Source organism: Semicossyphus pulcher, unplaced genomic scaffold (genome assembly GCF_022749685.1).
Source record: "Semicossyphus pulcher isolate SPU_LCO1_2020_fin unplaced genomic scaffold, fSemPul1.0.p SCAF_4, whole genome shotgun sequence".
Lineage (NCBI taxonomy): Eukaryota > Metazoa > Chordata > Actinopteri > Labriformes > Labridae > Semicossyphus > Semicossyphus pulcher.
Window position 1 is genome coordinate 7,069,350 of NW_027211715.1, and position 27,182 is coordinate 7,096,531.

The 27,182-nt window shown below is 41.3% G+C and overlaps 1 protein-coding gene across 1 annotated transcript in view; it reads right to left on the reverse strand.

The window, feature by feature from the left end:
- Positions 1 to 416: 416 nt before the first annotated feature.
- The window catches only part of slc1a7b (solute carrier family 1 member 7b), a 48,439-nt gene continuing 21,673 nt past the window's right edge, over positions 417 to 27,182 (reverse strand). The window contains exons 3-11 of the mRNA XM_069679507.1: positions 19,624 to 19,839; positions 11,115 to 11,157; positions 10,775 to 11,006; positions 10,553 to 10,652; positions 9,081 to 9,314; positions 6,399 to 6,593; positions 1,974 to 2,108; positions 1,681 to 1,780; positions 417 to 677 (exon numbers count right to left, since the gene is read on the reverse strand). Coding sequence (XP_069535608.1) covers positions 417 to 677; positions 1,681 to 1,780; positions 1,974 to 2,108; positions 6,399 to 6,593; positions 9,081 to 9,314; positions 10,553 to 10,652; positions 10,775 to 11,006; positions 11,115 to 11,157; positions 19,624 to 19,839 — 1,516 coding nt within the window. The remainder of the gene's footprint in view (positions 678 to 1,680; positions 1,781 to 1,973; positions 2,109 to 6,398; positions 6,594 to 9,080; positions 9,315 to 10,552; positions 10,653 to 10,774; positions 11,007 to 11,114; positions 11,158 to 19,623; positions 19,840 to 27,182) is intronic.

Sequence of the window (27,182 nt, forward strand, 5' to 3'; positions counted from 1 at the left end):
TTTACCATGTTGCACACCGACAAAAAATAATAATAAATTATATAAAATGTAGATATCAAATAGAAATCAGTTTATCAATGCTCACGCCTGTATTCACAGTCTGAGAGTTCAGGTGTGAGCTGATGCTGCAGGTCCACAGCAAGGACAGCTTTTATAAATAAATCACACTGTCCTATTGGTGTAATGAATTTCACTGTCAGTCTGGTGCTTGACGAGTCTTACTGAAAGCCTTTTACCTCTATAGTGACCATAAAGTCCCCATGCAGTGGCTTTCCTGTAAGTAATGAGGCTTAACAATGACTTTTGACCTCTTAATAAGCTGAGAGATGAAGATGGCTGTGCTGTCCTCCCGACCGTCCAGGTGTCCAGGTTCTGATCAGCACAATCAGACGCTTCATTAAAACTCCAAGTGGAGGCTATACATTGGTCTCAAGGCCATTCATGTCAATGGTGCACTGTTCTTTGCTCTTCTTCAGGTGCCTCGGAGGAATCGGAGGCTTCCTCCTCTCCGTCTGCGGCCGCACGCCTTCCTCCAGCTGCATCAGCCGCGCCACGTCCGAAGGGATGAGCTCGTGTTTGACGCCTGAAGACGGGGGCCGGTAGTTGCCGTTGTTGTTGTGACAGTTCATCAGAGGTGGGGTGTTTATGACGGGTTTGGGCTCACAGATCAAAGGCACCTGGGGGGGCCAAAGGGGTCACAGGAAGAGAACCAGGAAGTGAAAGAAAAAAGAAAAAGCATGTCAGGGAGGCAACCTTTTGATAGGAGCTGGACAGACTCACTGAAAGCCACAATTTTACTTTCTTTACCCATAATTAAATCTTTTTGGGAAGATGTAATATTTAAAATTGCTGTAATTACAGATAAAAACATTCTCCTTTCTTAATGTCTGCTATTGAGGAGTTTTTATCAGAGCTCTGATGTTTAAAGGAACATGAAGTCAAAGGAGATGTCAGTTTGAGGAGGTGGTATTGACAGCACACTGGGGGACAAACAGCTCAATCATTCAGACCAAACCCTCGCTATGTATTGGTTATTTTAGTTTAGTTATGTTTTTGATTTGTATTTCGGGGTTCAGATATTGTTTGCTGTTTTACCTTGTCACTTTGGCTCTTGTCATGACTTCTCATCGTTTAGTTTTGTATTTAGTTTATTCTGTGTTCTTGTCAGTATTTAGTCTTGTTTAGTTTAGTACTTCACTTGTGTCTGCTTGGTTAGATCATTTCCTGTTTTACTGTCACCTTGTCTCTCGTGTTGGTCCACTTCCTGCCTTTGTGTTTCCCGCTTGTTTGATGTGCCCTGCCCTGATTGTTTCACCTGTGTCTGATTAGCCTCACCCCCTAAGTTTATCTAGTCTCTGTGCTACCTTGTATTTGTGCTGGTACGTCTTCCATTTTGATCCCTGTGTTTGCCTATGTATTATTTGGGGTTTTGGATTACCCGGCTCCTTGTGTTTTCGCCTGTTTTTGTTGGATCTTCAGTTGGATTTTTGTTTTATTAAATCATTTAAGTCTGCATCTGGGTCCTCACCTTTTTGTGAACAATAAACCATGACAGAAGTTACCTTTCAATAATGTTTGTGTGGAATTCTCTCACATTTGTGCAAGTCACATGGTTAGTGTTGTTGCTTTCTGCAAAGAGAAAATAACTTTTCCAGGCCTGGACCTGCTGCTCAAACTCACCCCGTCTCCCTCTTTCATGAAGTCTTTCCTGCAGATGTGAGCCATGATGCCTGTTGCCAAAGCATCGCCCATCACATTCACCATGGTGCGGAACCTGTCTCTGTAGAGGAGAAAGACATTTGAAGGAGAAGAGGAATGATCTGAATTATTAGACTTCATGTTATTTTCTTATTTTTCCCATGTTGGTCAAATGAGCAGGAGATGAAGACGCTGTGGCTCAAGTGTTTTTGCTCTGGTTATGATTACTTTGGTTGGACAAACAAGTGATGGAAGCGAACATGCATGCTACTTACAATGCCCAATCTACTGCAATGATTAGAGTGATGTCATCGGTTGGCAACCCAACGGATGTTAGCACTATCACCATGGTGACCAGTCCGGCTTGTGGGATCCCTGCTGCACCTATGCTGGCTGCAGTGGCCGTGATGCTGGAGGTTAAGATGTGGGGACGGTAACAGAAAGAAACAGGATGTCGGTTTTAAACATAAACAGTCATGCTTTAAGGTTCTTGTCGTAAGTAATAAGTTCTTGTAGGTTGTTAAAAATGTAATAACATAACATAAACGTGGTAATATATATTATATTATGAAAATATTATTATTCTAAGCATTATAAACATATTTATTGAAAGATTATTTATAAGCATTTAGAGTAACAGGGGTTCACGGACCAGACAGATATTTCTGACGGGCCGGTGGGTGGGAGGGGGTGCAGATTGATACACACTTAATGGCAATGTGTGCTTTAAAAAATAATATGGTTGTTGCGCTTTTATTTTGAAGGACATGGGTTTTCTATGATGCACTCCATATATTCACTGATTGGGTAATCCTTACTACAGTTACATTCTTAAAACCAGACTAGCTGCATTTATGTTGCTCTTTTCTGTTTATCTCTGTTGGGAAAAGGCTGCTAACTGAATGAAATGTAGAAGGAATATTTTCCTTGCACTGTTTCCTGCTGGTCAGGTCTGTCTCAGGTCCAAACTGCAGCATTTTTTATTAAATAAATTTGAGTGGTTGAAAAATGTGGGTCGCGATTTGTCATTAAGGAGGTGGTGGTGGACCTGAGGCAAAACCAGTTGAGAACTACTGTACTTATGCATTTGCATCCCCAGTGGCGATGAAACTGTATAAAGTAGCTGTCGTCATATTTTCGGCTGAATTTTCCTTTTTTTCTTCTTAGTGTTTCCATTATCCTCTGCAGTAAGTAGACAGTAGGGGAGCCAAAGCTAATTGAACAGAGATTTTAAAATTGGTGTCAGACATAATTAAAGCCTTCACAGACAGATTGTGTTCTCACAGACTGTGATTATCTAGATTATTGAACGGACATACTCCCTCTGGGGTCAGCAGCAGACAGAAGGTAGGTTGTTTTCATGAACAATGAGCATCAGTTACTTTAGATTTAATTATTAAAGTATCTTATTCTTAATTTGTTATTTTGATTAACCAAAATATAAGTCTGGCCTCATGAGTCAGTAAATAAACTAATTATGCCTGATAGCATCTGTCCTCCTACATGATGACTGAAAGTGGATGTTACATGAGATGAGTGCAGAACAGCAGAGACTGTGTATGAGTGAATCACATGCTGCTGTACATCTGATATCTGGAGCAGATCCAGAGGTCGAGGATGGGATGAACCCGCCTCTCATCACAGCAGGATGTAGTGTGATGGTGGGGGGTAGGGGGTCTGTGAATCGGATGTGGTGGTTTTAGCGAGGCCACATGGCTCTTTTCAGAGAGAGATAAGCGGATAGTTAAATCTACAGTTGCAGTATGGGATAGTATATAAGGACATAAAGGGGCAAATGTGTGGATGGGAAAAAAAACACGCAATTGTCTCTGTTGTTTTACTAAAATTGTGATAAAGTGTGGAGTTGTGTTCTTTACAAGTATAACTAAATATATATTTTTTCAAGTCAATTGTTACAGCTGGATCTGACAGCAGAGACACAGGACTAAGTTTAAGATTCTCCCCTTTTGTGAATTTCCTATACAGGACATCTCCATAATATATTTGTAGTTCAGGACAGGGTAAAATCAATGTCTGTATATGTAGATGGACAATGCGCCGCCATCTTCTCTCATTGTACAAAAGTGAAGCCAAAATACCCCCAAGGAGGGCGCTGCCATCTTGCCCTGGTGACCTTTTTTGGTGACCTTGTGACATCATAATGGCGGATCATGGAGAATATTGGACCTCTACTGACGTGACTCTCTTTCTATATGGCTCTGGATACTTTGTTCGGGGAGCTGCTCGTCTGCTGTCCTCACCTACGTCCGCAGCGCGCACATGCTTTCAAACACGTTGTCATCGGCCTCATAAGGACAGTCTTTGTAACACACAAAAGTGCACATTGACCTGATGCTGTCAGCCACATACTAGCTTTTGACCTCATCTTGTTTTAGTTACATTTCCTGCCGTTCCTCCTCCACTCTGCTAATCCACAACAGATCGGCTGCAGGAGCCGCATTTGTCAACAGAGCTGTCAATCATTCTTTTCACAGCATCAAATAGCTCATTAAAAGTGAACTTGTCAGAAAAATTAACACTTGGACATAACTGCTGCTTTTAAGTTGTAATTTTTTTATCTGCATGTTTTCTGCTTACTGTAAAAACATGTGTGCTTTCCACAATCTGTTCTTCCACTTCGCTCTCCCGTTTCTCACAGTTCTTCTGCACCAGCAGGAGAGTTTTTTATCAAGTTTAGTCCGTCGTACAGATTAAGTTAGTATTATTCACGTACACTGAACAAAAATATAAACGCAACACTTTTGTTTTTGCTCCAATTTTTCATGAGCTGAACTCAAAGATCTAAGACTTTTTCTATGTACACAAAAGGCCTATTTCTCTCAAATATACTAAATCTGTGTTAGTGAGCACTTCTCCTTTGCCGAAATAATCCATCCACCTCACAGGTTAGGATATCGAGATGCTGATTAGACAGCATGATGATTGCACAGGTGTGCCTTAGGCTGGCCACAATAAAAGGCGTGTAATCAAACCTACTCACTGATTTAATCGCACCCATGATGTTCTGTTCTTGAAAATGAACGTTTAGTTGTCCTTCATCAAATCCACTTTTATCACTTCATTATTTAGTTATGTTTACTTGACTTAACTCCAATAGACACAAATGTATTTACTAGAATTCTGTGTGATAGTGCTGCAGCCAAGTCTTAATACCATAGAAATGCTAACTTTAGTCCCCCTCAGCTTGATCAGTTTGTTGATCGTGCTGCAGGTTCACTGTGAATAACATTTGATTCGATTGCCACTTTAAAAAAAGAAAATAATGAATAATCAGAAACATAATTAGCTCCATTGTATAATGCCAAAACCTGCAAACTAAAACAACCGAATGTGTCCACTAACAGCGTTTTTATTGTGCTGGCAGCGCCCACTACCTGAAGTTAAGAGCGCTTGTCAGCAGCGCTTACTGTTGCTAGGTTACAAAAGTTGATCGGCAGCACTTCTGCTTTCCTTGGTGGTGATCTGTCTGTTTTAAATTGCTCTGAATTCTTAATATTTGCATTTATTGCACAAAAATACCCCCAAAAACTTTTTGGCCAAATTGAAAGTATCATAAATCAAACTTGGTGAATAAATTAGTTGAGACAACTGACTTATTTTCACTTAAGCTTCGACTCAGGGGACAAAAGATGGTAGATGAGGAATGACTGGATTGGCAATCTTTTAATTATGTCATCTTATTATACCATCTTCTTTTGCAATGATTTAACTACACGCAACAGGAATATCTGCACCACCAGCTGTTCATGTCCGTGCTTCCATTTCCCAATAGTTGCATAACTGTTGTGGGTGGAAATGAGAATCATTTTTCTTTTGCATATTTTCTTGAAATTTGGTCACCATTATAACAACTTTAGCCTTTATATATGTTTGTACTCTTGTACGAACTAGTTTGTTTAAAGCATGCTGCAATCTTAAATGAGGATTCAAATTACTGGTGGAAGAAGATGTGTCACCTTCTTCAGTATCTCTTGTATTTCTCTGCTGAAAGCTGCACTATAATAACTGTCATCACAGGTAAAGTTGTTGTACATCCTCGAGTGTTCTTCTGACAAGTTACCCCAGTTTTAACACGCCCTGCTGTGATTTCTGTCCGACTTCTTAAGTTTAGACATTCATTTATAATTTCTTTCTCCTGTCTGTACTTTGGGATGATCACTATGATCAGCCATCCTCATGCAAACCACTTGTAGCAATTGCTGAAACGTGTTCAGAGGCTTTCTCAACCACCGGATTCAACCCTGGGCTTCAAAGGGTCCTGTCAGAGGTATTTCATGAGCCTGGTGTGCTGCTCATCAACGACCTTTGATGTGTTTCCTGTGATTTCTTGGACTGCTTGAACACTTGCTCTGCACCTGATTGGAGGCTGGAAGAGCTCACCAATGTTTGATTTCCTAGTGTTACTTTTTATGGCATATTGTAGGAAGGACTAGCCCATAAAGTAGCTTTATTAAACTACTAGCAGATGTAAGAAAATCACAGAAAACACACAAAAAGTAAGTATATAAAAAAACATATATACACTGTATATGAAGTAGTTGTAATATGACATGATGTTTTTCCTCTATTGAGTGTAAAGGATTTATTGTCGTTGATATCATTGCTCTCAAATCCCAATGATATCTTTACCGCGCTAATGAGCTTAAGAGTACAGATGGCATATAGCACGGTCCACTGACCTGATGGTGATGATCTGGCCAAAGTCCAGCTCGTAATTATTCACTTGGGCGATGAATATAGCTGCCACGGCCTCATAGAGAGCGGTGCCGTCCATGTTGATGGTGGCGCCCACAGGGAGCACGAAGCGGATGATGCGGCGGTCAATGTGGTTGTTCTCTAAGAGGCACTTGAAGGTTATAGGCAATGTGGCGGAGCTGAGGAAGACATACCAAAACAGAAAGCACAGAATGTTAGAAGGTCGGGCTGAAATTGTTGCAAAACCAACTTATTATTTTTCCACGGTGTGTATGTTAGCAAGTGGTATCTATTAATGGTTTGTAGAGGTGAAAAATCTTGAGAATCACAGTAAAAACAAGAGCTTGGGAAAATAATGATCCTTAAAAGTTAGCTTGAAATAGTAGAGGACTTAAAAATGAGAGACCACTCCAAATGTTCCTTAAATCAGCCTCTCTCTCTGCATATCACGGACAGCCCGATCCAGATCTGAACCATTGAAAACCTTATGAATGTGATCAAGAGGAAGATGTCACTGTGATTCTGGTGAGCCCTCACACTGTCAGTATGTCTTCTGAAGACAGTGTACCCTGGGATATATTGAGGGACTGCATTTCACCATTTTCTTAATAATAATAATCCTAATAGACCTCAAGATGGGCTTCATCTTCAGACACAGCATCTATTTCCCTTTTGTGATCAAGGATGTGTTCCAGAGCCTCCAGGACTGACTTCTTGTTCTTTGTGTTGCTCATTCTGTTAAGCTCTGACAGAGGGTATACTGTATGTAGCTGCAGAGTGTGATGTTGGTAGAACTCCCATGCAGAGACCCTTTTATATGTTTCGCTCCCCCACTGAGTGTGGGCACAGTTTCCCAGCGTGAAAATAAAAGGTTCCCGTCAAATTCATAATAATGTCTGCACTGTCACGCACTTTACAGTTGAGGTAGGGAGATTAGTGTGAAAGCGGGGAATTTGGGTTCCATTTTTCCCATAGCAAAGAGTTTGTTTCTGTGTATGAGTATGTGTGTGTGAACATGCTTTACAATTTCATTTAGCAGACGCTTTTGTCCAAAGCGATGTGCATCGGATAGTTATTACGACACAAGCAACGATCACGGCAGTAGGGCACAAAGTCAGGAAGAGCCATCAAGTGCGATCGGACACAGGTGCCGACATGCAGCTTGTGTGTGTATGTGCGCTTGTCTGCTTGCCGGGTCATATTGACCCAAACAGTACCTGTGTGATAGAAACATGCAGGGGGGGTTGCAAATACATGAGATGATTTTTATATGTTGATGACACCAATTAAGGCCAGCAGAAGAAGTTTTATACTGAAAAAATACTTATATTTTCCTAGATTTATAAACTTTAAAAAGGGTGAGTTTGACCCTCCTGGGAGGGTTTAAACATGACTGGAGCTTATCTTTAATAAAATATAAAAGGAATCATGCCTTGAGAAGATGCTTTTGGTAATATATAGAACATTGTAATAGTAGAAGTAGTAGGCCCACTTCTGTGTTTCTTTGTGGGTGAAGGGAAACAAGAAGTGAAAAGGTTAAAAATTGTGTCAACATGTTTAGATAACTGTGCATGTGTTGGTTCTCTCTGTGAACTCAAGCTTCCTCCCAAAGTCCAAAGACTTGCTCGTTAGCTAAACTGGTGACTCTAAATTGCCCATAGGTGTGAATGTGAGTATGAAAGGTTGTTTGTCTCTATGTGTCAGCCCTGTGATTGACTGGCAACCAGTCCAGGGTGTAACCCCGCCTCTCGTCCAATGACAGCTGGGATAGGCTCCAGCCCCACTGAACAGGAAAGTGGTGCATATGATGGATGGATGTTTTAAAAACAGGTTCTGAACTGATGGCATATACTGACACAATAGAGTACAAAAAAGAAGTAATGTGATCATGTCTTCTATTATTCAGCATGCAGGACTTTTTGAACACGTGGCTGTCTGGTGTCGCTGCTGCAGGCTCTGGTTTGGCAGAAGACAACAGTAAATACTGTGATTGACAGCAACACAAGCTGACTGTCTTCTCCAGTCTGCCACAAAAACAAGGATCCATGTCAACATTTGAAAATCTATCGGAATTCTTTTGTGGTTGTAACTGATTCCTTTTTAATCTCATAACTTGACTCTGCAAAGGAGCATTTTCCAAGCACAGTGTTGTGTTTTTAAGTTTTTCGCTGTCCGACCTTCAGGCAGCCACTGTTTTCGGTTTACTTCTGCATGGGTTGAAACTCAGTTTGAATGAATTACTTCTGCTAATATGAACAAGGAAAAGCATGCAAAACACACAGACATTGTCTCTCACATTCACAAGTTTTCATAGAGGAGCTACACCCCAAATGTCGAACATGTGCATGCACTCATGCAGAACTGAACTCACAGAAACAAATGGAAAGGTGCCAGTCTAATTAAATGCCTGGAATGCTCCTTTACATTCCCATCTCTTCCAACACACACCAGATGTTTCCTGATATTCCAACATCCCTTTGAGGCTTCTCATGGTGATGTTCCACTTAATAGATTGGAGAGGAAATATGATGTGGTATTAGGACTCAGGAAACACGAGATTCACACGAGAGAAAGTGAAAAAAATCCTGTCTGTTCTGATGTTTTCTTTCGCAACTCCTCGACACACACAAAAAGTGGGTTTGTTCACGCTGTAGTTATTTATGTACCTGGAAGATGTTGCCAGTGCGATGAGCAGGGCTTGCAGGATTCCCCGAATGTAAACAATGGGGCTCTTTTTGGTGATGAAGAAGTACATGGCAGGCAGGATGAACAAGCCGTGCAGAACCAGACCAAACACCACAGTGACGGCATAGAAACCCAGCTTCTTCCCCATGGCGGATGGATCACTCATCTCCAGGATCTTACCGGCCACAAGGAACACAATGCCAAAAGGGAAGTACCTGGCAGGACGAGGAGAGGTCAAAGTTCAGAGCATATCATTTGTGTCCTACTGGATATTATTTCTACACATATGATGCAGTTGTTTTATTAAAGGTTTGGCATTTATTTAACAAATGTAGCATACATCTGTGTCTGTTGTTTTCTCAAAGTTACCATCAGGATTTTACTCCATGCTAACCTCACTCATATCAGTAGTGAGTGGGCCTCTGTGCTCTGAAACTGTGCAGCAGACAAACTGCAGAAATGTCATGTTCCTCGTATGCAGAGACAGGGGCCTTCTGCAGGCACACAGCCAATATTTCAGATAAGGTAACTTTTTCTAATGCTAACGTTAAATCTATCCAGATTTATGGGACTTCAGTGATTTTCCCTTGTGCTGCCAACAAATAGCAGTAGTTGTATAAGCTAACTTTACCACTTCTGAGAGCACACAGTAGGAGCTAATATCAGCTCGCTACTTACATTCATAAACTGTATGTAAGTTTATTGTGCGAGAGGATCTCGTCTGCTTCCTGTTAACGGTCTGGCCCAGGCTGGCCATCTTGGACACAAATGTTGGGGTCCTCTACTCCCTCTGCCTACACACTTCCACTCTGCGCACTCACGTGGAGTGGGAATGGGTTGTGAAACCCTCCACCAGTGAGTCTGCACCGATGCTGACTTATTGACCAGGTTCAACGCTGTGTTGTGATCGTCATGAGATAAGAGACGTAAATTAAAGTTCCGTGTTATTACCCGAACAAACGAGAACTGCTTTAATTAAGAAATGTCTAAAAGTAAATGTTATACATTTTGTATAATATTAGATTTGAATGACTCTGTCTCACTGGTATTTACGTGGCTTTTATTATTTGTGTGACATGAAGCCATGGTTACAAGAATTTCCTGTCTCCCGCCAGAGTGAGGGGAGTTCGCCTCAAAGCTCGGCGCCGTATCTAATCCCTTCATCTAACAGTGGGTGCTCCATTCAGCTGTGAGTGTGAGCTGTGAGTTCACCTGCGACAGAGTGTGAGTGGGAATGCTGCGAGAAATGCCCATTATTTCTCGCCATTTGTAGCGCTTACTTTGTGTTAGCTACTGTTTTAGCGACTTCTAAATCTTGCATGTGGTGCAATCATGCCATTGTAATGATGACTTTTTTAACCATCAGCTGTATGTGCATACTTTATTTTTTGTAAAAAAAAATATGCATGAAGTAGTTTCATGAAGTAAAAAGTGTGTTTAAAGAAATCCTCACCATATAACAATGGCCACAATTCTGAGGACGGCTTCATTAAGGCTCTGGCAGAAGTTCACCAAGGCGCTGCCATTTGGCCCCATCCTCCCCAACATAATACCTGTCAAAAACACAGCAGTCTTTAAAAGGATGGATTACAGCAATTTAATCTGCATTGAGTAAGTCAACCTGAGGCCAATAGGTACACATTAGAATTCAGAGAAGTATTATGCAGGTTTTTACCCATGGTGGCGGAAAAAATAACAATTCCAAGAACATTCATTCCATCACTTGTTCCTTCCCGAGTGCGTATGAGCACATCCGGGGGTGGGGTCAGGTCAAGGGCGAAGTTCTGGATGTCCGTTCCATTATCATCCTGGATACCGTAGATGAGCGCTCGCCGCGTACTGGACTCTGATTGGGCCTGACTCACCGTCGGCTTGGATTTGACAATATACTCACTGCTTGTTCGATACTGTTGCCGGGGAATAAAAGGAGAAGCAGAAACATGACATGCATCGATGTCCTAAAAAAGCTAAGCCTTTGTTTTTCAAAGTGCTGTATGTGACATAACAGGTCTTACCTGCTGAAACGTGGCCTGGACCAGATTAGCGGGGAACATGTTGCTGCAAGGTAAAGATATAATTACATTGATGGTTAGTAAGTGCTCATATACAGTACATGTGTTGTTGTTTTTTACCGTAAGTTACAATATTTAACACTTTATATTTCTAAAATACAGGTATTAAGAGATTTCCTCATCACAAATCTGCAGAGAGCTCAGGTGGTTTAGAGGTTCTTGCATTAGTGAGAATGAAATGACAGTGGGTTCTGGTTTTGCAGGTTCAAAATGTGCTCATACAGAGCAGGATGCAGAAAAAATATTTTGGATCGAGGGTAAAATTGGGTAAAATTTGAATCAACTCAGTGACATTTCCCGTCCTGTCTAAACAAACCAAATCACGCTGAAATAATCTGCATGCTTTGTGCTCTGTGTGCTGAGGTTGTTCAATACACAAATTGGAACTGAACACTTGGCAGGCTTGACTCATACAGTCACACATATTTATACTTTCCAAAACGTCCCGGTTCATTCGACTGAAACAAACAGCTGAAAGGTTCCTGTTGTGAGACGGCTACATTTTCTCTTAAGTTTGGTAGATATAACCGTGCCTTTGAAAAGTTAAACTAAACTTTTATCAATCACAACTCTGGAGCTGAACTATCCACTGAACTCCAGCCAGCAGAAACCCTGCTGTTTCTGGAGCTGGATCGGGACAGTCAATACTGGTCCAAAGTGAAAAGTGTATCTCTTCCCCTGTCTGTATTAAAATTACCATCAACTGTACAAAGTAAAAACAAAATTGGACACAAAGGTGTGAGGACTGGACAATGAAATATGGATCCCTTACAGCAGACACATATATTAATAACTAAAGAGCTTAAACATGGTTACTTAAAGATTCATTTTGAAAGATGTCACATCAAATTAAAAGCTTAATTCAGAAGCAACAAATGCATTCTTGCATAATTCAACACGCTCAACAGTTTTGCTGCTATAGTCTCTCTTGGCCTGGTATGACCAGTATATAAAGTACTATTAGCAAACTTTAGATGAACATAATTGTTACTGACATCTCGGATTCAGTTCACTGACTTCGGAGCTCTTTTAAGTTACTGTACTGTTTATAACATAAATACAAAGAAAAACCATATTTTTATAGAAAAACTAAAGGAGAAGTTCGGTATTTTTTAAACCTGGGCCCTATTTTTTACAAATTCGGGTGTCGAAATGACTCACAGGAACAAAACTTTTGGAATTGGTCCAGTGGATAGCCTCCGGCGTAGCCGCGATACGGCCGCAATGGCTGCAACATAATACCCTGGGGCAACTGCGCCGGATAAGTACGTCTACTAAAAGTGGTTGTTTTTGCTGCTGGCTCAGATTGTTACTCTAGGTGTCCAACAACATTACGGAAATTATCCATACAAAGATCATCCTTTTTTTAAAGATTAAGATCCTTTCTGTGTTACCAGAAACAGAAGTCTCACTCAAGGAGAAGTCTCGCTCTGAAATCTCGCGGGGATGTGAGATTCCTTGAACAGCACAGTGGAAACTTGAGAGTTGGAGAGAGATTTTGGGGATTATGTTGCAGCCATTGCGGTCGTATCGCAGCTACGGCGGAGGCTATCCACTGGACCATTCCAATAGTTTTGTCCCTGTGAGCCAGGTTAAAGGTTTAATGTGTTTTATGTTCAATAACCTCATGAACTGAGTTCCACAGATGTACTGCTCAGACAAAATAGAGTTGATTGTAAACCCTTAATGAGATAGTAAGATAGAACAAGCTGAACGTCAATGATGACATGCTGATGGCTTACAGACACTCTTTGATTTGGAAAACCATCATAAATGTCGTCATGGCCAAGCCAAGTGCCATCCAGCAGATGTGGATTTATCCAAAAAGTCTAAATAACACCTCATTGGAATTTGCTCTACCGTCATGTTGGGAAGATTTCACAGCTGGTGACATTTACACTAATTGTTGACTCACAGGAAGTCTGGAGATCATTCCATCTTTTCCAAATTTCTCTCCCTAATTAATTGTTTGATTAGTTGAGCTTAGTTGTTAGGAACATGCACACCATGTGCAAAGGCTCAGTCCTCACAGCAGTGGCCCTGGGTTAGAGGCCCTCGGCCCTTAGCTGCATATCATCCCAAACTCTCTGCTTCCCATACTTCCAATAAGATTAAAGAAATTATGTTATAAAACACAACTAATTTTCTTCTCGAAATATTGTATTTTTTTCTCCAATCATCCATCTTTTTATCTCTGTTTGTCAAAGATTATTGGCCAGAATTCTTTGTAATCACAAATACATTAGATAGATACCAACAGTGAATATATATAAATAAACTTAAATACTTAAAGCTGCCCTTATCAATATCTTAATACAAATTATGTATGTAATAACTACCTATGTAATGTGAGGGGTCGCAAGTTGTGACATAGCGACAGACAATAGCGATGTGACTCTGCAGTTCACTTCAGCTATTATGAGCATTTTAGTTTTCTCAGCTGATTGTTTTGGTTGAACTGCCCACAACTTTTCTTTGATTGTGTGCCTTTATTGATAGGACAGTGAATATATGACAGGGCCAAGCTTGGGGTGGAACCAGCTGCCGATGAGGTGAGGACTTTGTATGTGGTGCGCCCCATTGCCCACTACTGTTTTGGTTAATTCTCCTTGCTTTTATCCATCTAGTTTCCTAAAGCAGTGAGCCAAAATCGCTGGTAAGTCCACTGAATGCTGTCTGGCCAAAAGCAAACACAGACAATTAATAGCTGGCTAGGGAAAACAGTGGAGCATTTAAAGCATCTACAGGGGCAAACTTCTCTCAGGAGCTGGTAAAACAAAGCTCAGGGAGGGTGCATTCTGGACTTGGATTGATTCAATTGTCTCAAACATAACTTAATATGTTGCTCCTGGTCATCTAGTGGATGTGTAAATGTCAGATGTGATCAAAAATCAATCATTGCATTTCAACTGTATAACATGTCAGTGTTAACAGCTTGTTAGTGCAGGTACATTTTTTGTTTCCTTGGTTTCACAGGATGTTTTTTGAGCATTTTCCTCGGTTGCTGCATTCTTAAGGTCACCTGCTGATCCATTCAGCTGCCTACACATTTCTGTCCTTGCTGATTAACAGCCTGGACCCCACTGTTCCATCATCAGCATGGTTATGACTACCAAAGAAATACTTACATAGGCACAATGTATGACCATAGAGCCCTGTTTGCTGATACTGGGTCTGAGAAACTGAGTAACATCTCCTGCTAAAGAAGATTAACTGTTTTTTCGTCAACAATGATGTCATGGCAGAGTGTGGGAACTGAAAGCTTAAGACAACAAATGTTTTTTAATCCGATCTCAGGAACGCTGTAAATCCACAGGAGTCTGAGGAAAATAGGATGCTGTAAGGGTGATGTCTGGTCTACAAACGTGTTTTTACTTACTTAGATGGACTCTGTGTAAACACTGGAATAAGTTAGGAGTAACTGAGGCCTTAAGTATCCTCTACAAGAATAGTATAAACCAGAAATTAATCACATCACATACAGGTATTCCACTTTTGGTCTTTTATAACCACTAAATGCCTGAAATTATTCTTGTCATCAAAGCATTTCCATCTTTACAACTATATAGATATTCTATATGCAACAGCTAGTTCTGACCAAGTAATGTGATTGGACAAGACGCAGTCCATGAGTGGCAATATAGAGAACAACATCCCTGGGACTTTTCACACTGTGTATCACTCCGCCACAGCCTGGTGTTCTGAATACTGTTAGTTAACATTGCAGCAGACCGTGTATGTCTACATTGATAAAGCTAGTACCTGGGAATCAGAAAACAGAAGACTCTTATTTCACTGGTTGATGATAAATTAAAACAAACAGATAAATGTACATGTTAAAAAACAGCTGATGTGTGGTGACCTGTAGACACAGAGAGCAGGAGAATGTTTGGGTTGCTTAGCAACAAAAGTCCAGTTTCAGTTAAGTTGTGGAAGTCATTGAGTTGGTGGAGCAAAAAGTAATTATCTGTGATTATCTGTGGCACTCGGCCTGCAGCCTCGTGCCTACGACCGAATCACAGCCGTGATGAGATTCAGTACAACATCACAACCTCAAGTGTGATATTGCTTAAATATACCTTTACATTAGTGTTACAGCACAGGGCGCTTCTAATCAAATTAGTAACATGAGACAGTTATGAAAGTCAAAAACTGGTCACAGACAAGGTTTATGTCATTTCTTATGTTCATCTTGTCTGCAACAGCCAGAATAAATAGCACTCAAAGACTAGAAAGCTGAAACACACCACTGCTACTGTACCATGTGGAATCTCAGGAGGTTTGTAAAGCTGGTGTTTGTATTCTTGTCTTTATGTTGACCACATGTCAGAGATGTCAGAATGATGGCAGAAGTGTTGCAAAGGGAACATGCTGAGCATCAGGGGTGAACTCAGAGGGGGGGGGGGCAATCGCCCCCATGTCTGGAAAAACGCTGCGAAAGTGCCCTCAGGGATGCCCCTGTCGTAAATAAAAAATAATGAAGTGCCCTCTGGGTGTCCATAACAGATACATTAACATTTTATACTCAGAATTAGTTGGCCTCTGCACCTCCTCCTTGTGTGTCCCATGGCATACGGTGCCACTTTATTTTGCCCCTGCCACTCAAACACTGTACACCACTGTTGGGCATACACTATAAGTATTTTCAGGTGTTGCTAAGTTCATATTGGATATTACATACTGGATATAACATGTAGATGTACTTATAGAATCATGTAAAAGAGCCACTGAGAAAAAAAATCACAATATCATGAAGAAAGAAAATTTGGAGAAATGTTCATTTACAATTTTACAATCAAATTGTTGTATGTTTATCCTTTTTTTTTAAACAACACTTACTTATGAGAGCATAACATTAAATTCACCTTCAGACTTTTTCTCAAAATCCTGCTTTTACACTTAAATTTGCTCCGCTTCTGCTCATAGTACAAGCATGCACTCACATATATTGTTGTTTACACACTTACTCCATTCCACCTTCTAATGTATATTGAGCATCCTTTTATTCCAAAAGTTGTAAAACAAAACAAAAAAAAGAAACTTAAGAGACGGTCTCAAGTCTGATTTATCTTTATTAAAGACCCTGCGCCCAAGCCTGAAGTGCACCTTCAAAGAAATGTTTCTACATGTTACGGTGAAGTGGTCCCTGCTGCTTGGTAGCTTCACACCAAAACAATGGAGGACTCTGTTCTTGACCCTAGATTGTAATTAGCTGCCACAGCCTGTTGGCCTCCACATGTAGCAACAACTCGAGTGTCTACAGGTGTTTTGTTTGTACATAATTTCTGCAATGTTTGAAGTACACAAAGAATCGGGCAATGGCTACACGCAGTGGCATAAACATCACACTGTAAACTGTTGTTTTGGCAGTGTAATGCACAACGATGTAGACAGAACAGCACACCTGAATGTGGAAGTATAGGACACTCAGTAGACTGTGGTGTAGGCTTCGCATAGGTTGAACATAAAAGAACAAATCAGGCTCTTTTTTTTTTTAAATGACTGTTGCACAAAAAAAACTGAGAGCAGAGATTTTTAGAGTGCACCGAAGCAGCCTGTGTGATGAGAAGGGCTGAATCTGGAGCACAGGAAGTCTTTTCAAGCAACAATATATCTGATTGCAAGAACACTGGGAAAAAAGCAACTCAGAGCGTAAGCAGAGGCTATTGATGGAGTATTGATGAAGTATCACAAAATGTGATACAGAAATCAATAATTCATGCTCTCAAATTTAAAGGGCACCGTTTTTAAAAAAGATAGGAAAAGAAATCACTGGCGGAGCTACTCCGAAGAAACCAAGTCTGTGCTGCACATTTCGATCTCTCACCAAGACTTCATATAGTTGTTTACATGCATTATGACTTATAGAAAGAAAAACCTTTTAGCTGTAAAACAACTTTGCAAAATTGAGGTGGGGGTTAAAATATTGGGATCATGCCCATTTGTATTGCCCTTAAAGGGATAGTTTGGGTTAATAGTGTGTTTCATACAGTAGATAACAGACAGCACGGCCCCCATTAGGAGAAGGTGGAGTTCCTACACAGGAGCTAAGCTGTGTACGGCTGCAGACGGGGTCAGGAGTACCACATACTTTCTTTAATGTTGTATTTTCTTTTATTTGCTGTCGCTTCCACAAACCGCTTACCCAAAAAGCTTTTGTGAGACCGTGCGCTGCATGCGTACGTCATCAGGGCCGTTGTGCATAGTAAGAAATAGTACCAAGGGAAAGGGCTGTCTGACGCCAAGATGAAGCAGTGACAAAAAATACAATACAGCGTACACTTAACCTGAGTGTTTGTTTATATGTACGACCCTTTAAGTGCAAGCGTGGTACATTTCCTATTGATAAGTACCTCATACAACTTCAGAAAACCCAAACTATCCCTTTAAAGAGCAGTTGCATGAAGTTCCATGTATGGTGATGTGGATCAAACGTAGCCTGTGAACAGACATGCACAATGTCCTCTGTGACTCTGCAGGGTGCTGAATGAGTGAGAAAATTATCCTGATGATGTCATTAATGACCTCAGCGCAGGCTAAGAGGCGGCAGATATCTAACTGGAAAAATAAAGTAAGAGCATGGAGTTTGCTGAGCATGGACATTCCAGGTACATGAATGACGCTCTTGAGTTGCATTATGGATAATGTAGCATGCAGCCTTTTTTGTTTTCAATCTTTGCCTATTCTTATAAAGCATTAGTGATAAGTAAAGGATAACTTGCCCTTCACTGCTTTGATTTTGACCATTCTTTAAAAAAAAATATCTTTCAAGTCTCCCAACCATCACAAAGTGCATTGCTCAATCATCGCAGCATCCCTTTAAATCTGTGATCATGTGATGCTGATGCTGATTGGGACACATCATTTGATACACTGCGCTAAGCCTTTTACTCATTTACACACTATTACATAAGAGTTGTTTTTTTGTTACCTCAGAATACCACGTCAGAATATTACAATGTATTTGCTTATTGCATTACAACGCTCTCTCCGGTGTAATCTCTCCAATGTTACAAATCTGCTCCCAGATTTTTGAATTAATAAAAAAGGCACATTATTTTTTTCTGTTTGTTCTGTATGTTTTGTGCAATTTATGAACAGAACAATCTCCCTACACACTCTTTTGGACCCCTGCTGTGTGTGTCCCTCTCTTCAGAGTCCTGCTCCACACATGCCCTTTAAACCCTGACAGCACAAATCCCCGGCAGCACAGAAATAATCTGTGAGCTGCTTCAGTGGGTGTCATTTATGTGGATGTTAGGTCACTGCAGCCCAACGGCCCTGATTGTTCTCCCCTAATTACCCTCTTCCCAATGTGAACAGATAATATGCCACCGTACAAATCCTTTCCTGAAGTCACTTATTAATAGAAACACTTGACGAAGCAGATACTGGCTGTGAAGAGACTTCCTTAAAGCCGGAGAAGTGAAAAGTATGAGCTCACTTGTGCTTTTTTAGGATGCTGAACTAGCTGACACAGTACCTGCCATCTATACAGTCTTGCTTACATATGCAGAATTATGATCTAGCAGTCAGTTGTTAAAGGGCCAGTTTGCTGATTTTCAACCTCAGTCCTATCATGTTATTATGGGGAGCTAACGCCATTATGGTAATTTTGCTCTGTGACTTTGGAGGACGGTATCTGCTTCTCAAATGGGCCCTGGAAAACCTTTGCCAGATTACATAAAACGGAGGCAAGGGAGCTTGTTTAACTACACTTCCTCAATCTACGCCCGCCTCCGATGTCATGTATCGTTCAAAATCACCAGGTTTGAAATGTAGACTGCAGACCCAAAGATTGTTTAGACAGTCCACCGGTATATTCTTATTGTATTTCCGATTCTGTATCGCTCTGAGCCATTGCCTGCAGCGAAAATGGTATTTGACTCCAGCGTCTCTTGCTGGGCCGCTCCTTTCAGAGTGAGTGAGGGAGCTGTGCGCCACTTTCAAATATTATTGTTTCTATCGATTACAGAGAACACCAGCTTTGACTGACAGTGGCTTTTTCCAGGGGCGAATTGCTCCTTCAGGGCCCGATCAGACTGTAAAACACGAGGCGCACTGCACTGCCTTTTTTGTTGAAGCCTATGGATAAAAAAAGGAGCAGCTTGCTGTCCTTAATCTAGCCATTATATTGTCGACTGACAGAAGGCCCGCCTCTCCTTTCATCCGATTGGACAACGAGAAAAAACAGCAATGACATTGGGCGCTTTTCTGCTTTGAGTTGAAGTTTTTTCAACTCAAGGCACTTAGAGCGTTTCCTCAAAAATGCGAGGCGCACTGAGCGGAAAAATGCAAGGCGCTCTGCAACGCAAAGGCAGCGCCCAAAAAGCGTCCCTCTCATTAAAAACAATGACAAAAAAGCCGCCCCCAGCTGCTGTAACGCGTTCTGTCTGATCAGGCTCTTAAGGGTGTGCACATGTAGGTCAGATGGATGTTAAGGTGTCCTTACCGGATGAGGTCCAGCAGAGCATCTGCAGAACTCATGATAGCTTTGCCACTGTCCTCAGAGTCCTCTTTCTGGGCTGCACCTCCCGGGTGGATGATGGAGACCATGATGATCCCCACTATCACGGCCACAAAGGTGGTCCACAGGTAATAAGACACTGTGATCAGACCCAGCCGGCTGGAACACTTGGCGTCAAGGGCTGCCAGTCCTGACATCAAACTGGAAGAAGAAACATCCAAGTTAGAGTGATAATTTCGGCTTTTAACCTTTAGATATAGTTTGATTATTTTTATTATACATCTTGCATTTTCAACCACGAAACAGTCTGTGTCAATGTCAACCATAAGTCACCTATCAGCAGCTTGCTGCGGAGGTGAAGACAATGCATTTAGAAAGGGTTTTATGAGGCTCAACCTTTTTCTTCACGTTAACAGAAGCATAAAATCCTTCAATCGTTTTGAAAACTTCAAATATAATATAAACCCCAAGTTTTCTTTCCAAGTTCAGGATGACCTCTACTGCATTTACTCCAGATTGTATCAGCTAAGAAAGGTCATGTGATAATAGAAGGCTCCAGGAATGTGACAAACTGTGTTGAGATTGTTCTTCAGCTGCTGTTTCCCAGATCGGAAGTTAAAACCTCAGTTGGACATTCAAACTTAATGTGCTGCTTTATCTTATGTAGCACAAGCAACAACTAAACTAAACCTCAAAATACCCATGTGATGCCCTCTAGAAGGACATAAAGAATGAAAGAAAGGGATGACATGCAACAAGGGGCCGTCGGCAGGAGTCGTGCCTGCTGCTGCTGCAATAAGGACTGTAGCCTCTGTGCATGGGGCGCCTGCTCTAACCACTGAGCTAAACCAGCTTTGATGTCGCCACCTTCAGGTAAAAACAATATCAGCTGATGCATCAGTTAATTTTGAAGCGATAAAAGGATATTATTTTGTTTATTTGTGAGTGCTTTTAAACAATTTGACAATTTGCACCATGATGTTAAAACATTGACGCCGCTGAATGATCAATGGATGGTACACACTCAGATAGAAATTCAATTCAGGTTGAGGAAGTAAAAACACAAGTTGTAATCTCAGTTCTCAGTTTCGTTCTCTCTGGCGGCACCTATGGCGATAAGCGGTTATTGCGGGAGCACACTTCCCAGATTGCCAGACAGTGTCCCATGTTTGACGCCCACAGTTGGCTGTCTTTGTACCTGTTGTAACTCCTGATTTTCCTCGCTGGCGGTCGCTTCCCTTTTCAGACTGTTTGCCTTCATCTGCGCGTCGAATTTGCCTCTTTTTTGGGGATTTTCACTTATTTTTGAAGTTGTATCTGTAGTCATCCATCTTGTCTTTTTTCTTCAGCTAAAGTAGATTACCGTTTAATCACAACACTTGCAGAGACCGGAAAAGCAGCCACTTAGCTCCGCCTACCCTCTCTGGCAGACCAACCACTGCTGGGTGATGGAAAACGCGTCACTAACTGGGCGCTAACTGTGATTTTGTCCACGAGAGTCACCACAGACAGCCAGTCTGTAATACTGCAGATGCAAAGGCTTTCATCAGTGGGCCATAGGCTCAATCACCATTGTGTTAATTAAGTAATAATAATGAACTTTCAAACGTCCAACAAGGTGTTCATTGTCAGAAAATACTTTACACCCTACAGCCAATCAGTATCAAGTATCATGTGTGGAGCAGGACTCTATCAATCAGATTTTGTTTTCAAAGCATGTATGAAATAGGCCTTACATAACCATCATACACATAGTTGGACAAGATTATATATAAACTTCCTGTGGATGAAAGTAATTTCACTAACACCCTTGATATGGATCAGATATTCCACAGCAAAGATAAAACAGTCACAGCATCAGTCTACACTAAAAATTATCTTGGATTGTTTCCCTTTGGCAAAAGCTAACCCCACGTTTGTTTGCCATTATTAAATGTCAGAAACTGTGTTTGTTTGTTTTCACACATTTGAGTAACTCTCTCGTTTCTCACTCCCTCTTTTGACCCCTGTTTTATACTGAGGTCAATTAAACTTTCAAACAGATGCTGGCAATTTAGTCATGCAGCTTCATCAGGCCACCAGAGGACAGCTCAGGGTGTTGGAGATATGAGAGTGCATACAAAGTGTAAGAAAGTTCAAAAGGCCAACCTGGTCCTTTTAAAGAATGCTTTTGTGCCAACACATTTGTACTAGTGGTGCAACAGATCATTGATCTGGGCGATTACTCCAAGCGGTTCGGTACGAGAGGTGTGCGCGGCCTTTAATCAAACAGAGCATCGACTCTTCTCTTTTCACTCTCACCATGTCGGCATTTATTTTGAAAGTGGCAGCTAGCATTTGCTTGTGATATCAATGAGATGCTTAATGTAAGTAACTTGCTGCTGTAGCCCACGTTACACATAGCACTAGGACAGTGCTGGGTCCAGGAACTGAAGGCATAATCCCAAAACGGAAGCTCTCTGTTTGTTGTTTTGCCCATGACTCACACAACAAGAGTAGCGCAGGTATAAAGAATAAAAAACAAATACACACACGAACGTGATGAACGGTCACATGCTTGTTGAACATAGCCAAAGCTGCTCTGTGAAAACCTTGTTTTTGTAGATTACAGCACATTGTAAAGCACTAGGCTACAGAAGGATTTGAGTTTGCAGCTTTAACAGTTGAGGTTGTTATAGTCTGATTGTTTTTACATGCTACAGTCCGATCCGTACCATGAGTTTAGTGTTGCACCCCTACAGAGCCCCGTCTCTTTCCTCAGGGCATTGCCCTCAGGATGGCTATTTTCACATAGAGGGATAAAAATGAGAGTTCTAACCTGCTGCTGCTTTTAATCCCTTCAGTGATTCATATGATTTATTCAAATTGCATGAATTGCGTTGGCGATAAAGTGGAATATTTTGGAAGCAATAAATGGACTTTTGGCATGTTTAATTTGTACATCACTAACCAGTAACCACCAGAGGATCTACCAGTAACCACTTCCACAGCCTTTTAATCACAGGCAAGCTGGCACAGCAGCGTTAGCCGTGGTAGCTTTCTCTTGTGAATGTAAGGATCAATTCTTAATCCTACATGGCTGTCATTCAGGACAGAATGCTCAATCTCTCTCTCTCTCTCTCACACACACACACACACACACACACACACACACACACACACAGGCACAGTAGAGTACTGCAGTTACTCAAAGAAGCTGCACTGAACGGGGAAAAATGTAATGTGCCTGTATCCACCAGCTGTGCTACAAGAATAAGGACAGAGGACAGAGTAACTACACTAAGACTTACACTAAAATATATAACTAAGAACATGTAGAATATATATTTAAAATTATAATCTCAAAGATCTCAGTTTCGTTCTCGTTGGCGGCACCTATGGAGATAAACATTAATTGCGGGCCTCAAATTTGTTTCTTTTTCTTTGGATTTTCACTTATTTTTGAAGTTGTATCTGTAGTCATTGATCTTTTCTTTCGTTTGTTCAGCCATAGTAGATTATTGTGTGCTCACAACGCTTGCAGAGACCGGAAAAAGCAGCCGCGTAGCCCCGCCTACCCTCTCTGGCAGACCAACCACTGCTGGCTGATGGAAAATGCGTCACTAAGTGGGCGCCACTTGTGATTTTTTCAGAGAAAGTCGCACCAGACACCCAGTCTGTAATACTGCAAATGCAAAGGCTTTCATCAGAGGGCCATAGACTCAATCAACACATTATTCGGCAATAGATAGTGACTTCACAGACATTTATTGCATCTGTAATGTAACAAAAGGCTATGTTAAAAAGTTATTTAAAAATATCTTAAAATATAAAAGTGCATTTGGATGTAAAGGGAAAGCTACATGTAGAAAGAGACACCTTCCCTCTGGAATTAATTGCCCGTATGGCTTGGGGGGAAAAAAGCTTCTTCTCATCCTCTCAGCCCTTGCCTTAAGGCAGCAGATCCACTGGCCAGAAGGCAGCGACTGGAGCAGGCCGTGATCTGGGTGTAGGTCTTTGATGATCTGCTCCGATGTCCTGGAGAGTGGGCAAAATAGTTCCAGTGATGCGCTCTGCACACCTGATCACCCTGTGTGGTGCCTTCTTCTCCTGAGGGAGCAGTTCCAATACCAGGCAGTGATACAGCTCGAGTGTGCAGACTCAATTGTGGCAGTGTAGAAAGTTTTTTGTGTTTCCTCAGCCGCCTAAGAAGGAAGAGGCGCTGCTATGCTTTCTTTACTAATGCAGTGGTGTGTGCTGACCAGGTTAGGTCCTCTGAGATATGCACACCGAGATATTTATACCTACTCACAGTCTCTACCTGAGTCTCCCGTAATTTCAGTGGTGCATGCTCAGTCCTCTGCACTCCCCTTCTGCAGTCCACCAACATCTCCGTAACACTAGTGGATGTTGCTTACTTATCTCTTTGCTGGTCCTGTCCTGTACATGCGTTCATAGTATTCTATAAAGACAAATCTCCTCCTGCTTCATTTTAAGTACTACACTTTGTCCGGAAAGATGTAAACTAAGGCTCTTTTGGTTAGCAGGCTGTCTCTTTGTTAGAAGTACCCATACTGAAATCTTCAATCTGAATTTTGTTTTGGCCTGTACAAAGTAGTTTAAGTGTTTGTTACCTGTGTCAAACGTTTGTTCTTGTTCTGCGTCTGTACATTGAGAGTAATATAAGACCGGGGCACTCCCGCAGCACTCGGCAAGTGTTCTGGTTTCCGTTTGTAGTACACTTGTAGTCCGAGTGGTATAGACCAATCACGTATCAGCAGGCTGCGGTGTATGCAGGAAAAACATCTTATGCAAGTTCAGCTAACAATCCGTTCTAGATCTGACATTCAACTTGAGATAAATTCCCTGACGCGGTGTCACAAAAGTCGTTAAGTGTTTTAAGCAGATTTCCTGACTTCCTTGAATGCATCAGAAATTATCGATCCGACCTCCGTTTAACAAATGAGCATTTTAAAAGTAGTTTTCTTCTCCTCTTCAGGGCAGACCTGACAAAGCTTCAATTTGACTTTTTACAAATCTGCATCATGATGTTGACATTTCAGCGAAGGTAAGACCCGTTAAATCATATCAAATCAAATTTTATTTGTATAGCGCCAAATCATAACCAGAGTTATCTCGAGACACTTTACAAAAAGAGCAGGTCTAGTCCGACTCTTTGTTATTTAAAGCGAGGCCCAACATGAATCACCATGAGTAGCACTTAGCAATATTCGGCATTATATTTTTATTTATTTTATTAATTAAAGTCAGTCACAGGAAAAACTGTTTATTTATCTGTAAACAATACAGCACACAAAAAAAGGGAGTATACTGGAAGTCATTTATCCCGTTTACCCCGGCATGTACACCAGTGCCCGCAGAGGCTATATCCTCGTCAGACTATAGCTGATGGGAACTAAAACAACTGACCTGAAAGACTAAAAACCACAGCTGTTTTTTTTTTACTCACTTTAGAGACCTGCATGAGTAACATTTACTTTGACATGTTAAACTAAGTTTAAAAGAGAGAATAGAGAGCAGCTGGTCTCATGGAGATGTTCATTTAATCATCCAACCGTGAGTTAATTTGCACTTCAGAGAAGCATCAGATGACCCATGAGCTCCGGTTCCCTCCTATTATCAGCACAATCCTACAATCTAAAAAGCATTTGGCCTTTCATTAAGATATAAAAGTCTCCAGACTGCTTCTACCTTTAGTTATAAACTTGAGTAACTGATAGTCACTGTTCATTGTGTTCTCTCAGGCTTCAAAAGAAATTCTGGATAAAGCGGCAATTAATATTTGCCAGAGTCTGAGGATACAGGCCGTGATTTTCATTAACTACTTTAATTAAAGTGAAACACTGATGATGTTTAGTATTATAACCTTAAGCCCCATATTTTGTGTATTATATTTATTATTATTTTACAGATGTACTGTATGTCCATGAAGCAGACTCACATCTTCATCATCCTTGTACTGTCACAAACACAAGAGGTTGCGGAACTACTATTGGAACAACTGGTCTAAACATCTGGAGTTGTTTTGGTCGGAGTGTTTAGTTTAAGGTCGCATATGGATGGAAGAAACCAACAATGGAACCCTCTGTCGATCCACTCTTTGGATCCAAAGCTGCTAAGTTTCACTGAGTGGTCAAAATGATTGTTCAATCTAAGATTAGATTAGCTCTCTTTTGTGTCAGTCAACACAAATTTTAACTTGTATTTTTCAATTTAAGTATACTTTTTTCCTGCAACACCAAAGCCCAACAGAACAGCACAACTACATAATATGGGAGCTGCAGGTGTACAGCAGCCTACAGGCTAGCTGCTGGTAGCTCTTTCTCTTTAACCCCAGATGTTACTGATCATGTCCCATGTGAAACAAGGAGTCAACATTAAGGTATAATTTTTTAAGTGTTGTTGGTGCAAAAAACTGCGGCTGTTTGTTTTTGTTCTGGCGCCTGCTGCATCCACCTTCCTGTTGCATCTATAACATGCATCACATCACATTTTCACTCATCTACACACTTCAGACATGACTGAATACTCTCATATTTACATAATTGTGTTGGTATGTTTGGTAATCCAAGTGAAAACATGACTTGTTGATTGTAATCTGTGTGTGGCCTTTTACCAGCCTTGAGCCAGGTGGCAACACAGGCCTGAAGTATGCTTAAAATACATTTGTTTGCAATGTGTGCTGACCAATGACTGTATAAAGATGGATGACACATCTCCACCTTCTCTCATTGTACAAAAGTGAAAGCAATGCCCCCCACAGCAGGTGCTGCCATCTTTGGAGCCAGAGTCTGCACCATAGAATGTATAAATAATGGACATCACCCATTGGTTTCTTGAATGCGTAACAAAACACACATTTAACTTACTAACAAAACGGTAAATATCCCTCATTTTAGCACCATCAACAGCAAAACAGCTGCTTGGGTTGGCCTGAATCAGATTTTGAAGGTTATGGAAGCTTCAGTGGCTGTAGTGACTGGTTTAACTACGTTTCCTCCTGTAGATCCTCCTCTACTCTGCTAAGCAGTGGATAACCCGCTGAACCCCACTCATGATAGGGATTGGGGATTGCAATTATTTCCCATGAACGAGGAATTCCCAGTAAGCGCTGTTCATTAGCTCACGTTGATTAAGTCCCTGCCCTTTGTACAACACCGCCCGTCGCTACTACTATTTGGATGGTTTAGTGAAGTCCTTGGATCGGCCCTTGGCAAAGCGGCAAGAAGACAATCAAACTTGACTATCTAGAGGAAGTAAAAGTCGTAACAAGGTTTCCATAGGTGAACCTGCGGAAGGATCATTACCGGTTGCCCCGTGCCCATGCTCACACTCCGGGTTATGCGGCGTGAGCGTCTACCTTCACCGGTTGCGCGCTGTGACAAAAATAAACCACCCCTGGTCTTGACCCCGCCTCGTAACCGGATGCCTTAAAACAAATTAAAACTAAACTTGTCAGAATACAATGAACACTTGGACATAAATCAGCATGGTAAGAACTAACTATAGTGACAGAAACCATGTTTGAGAAAAATTTATTTGAC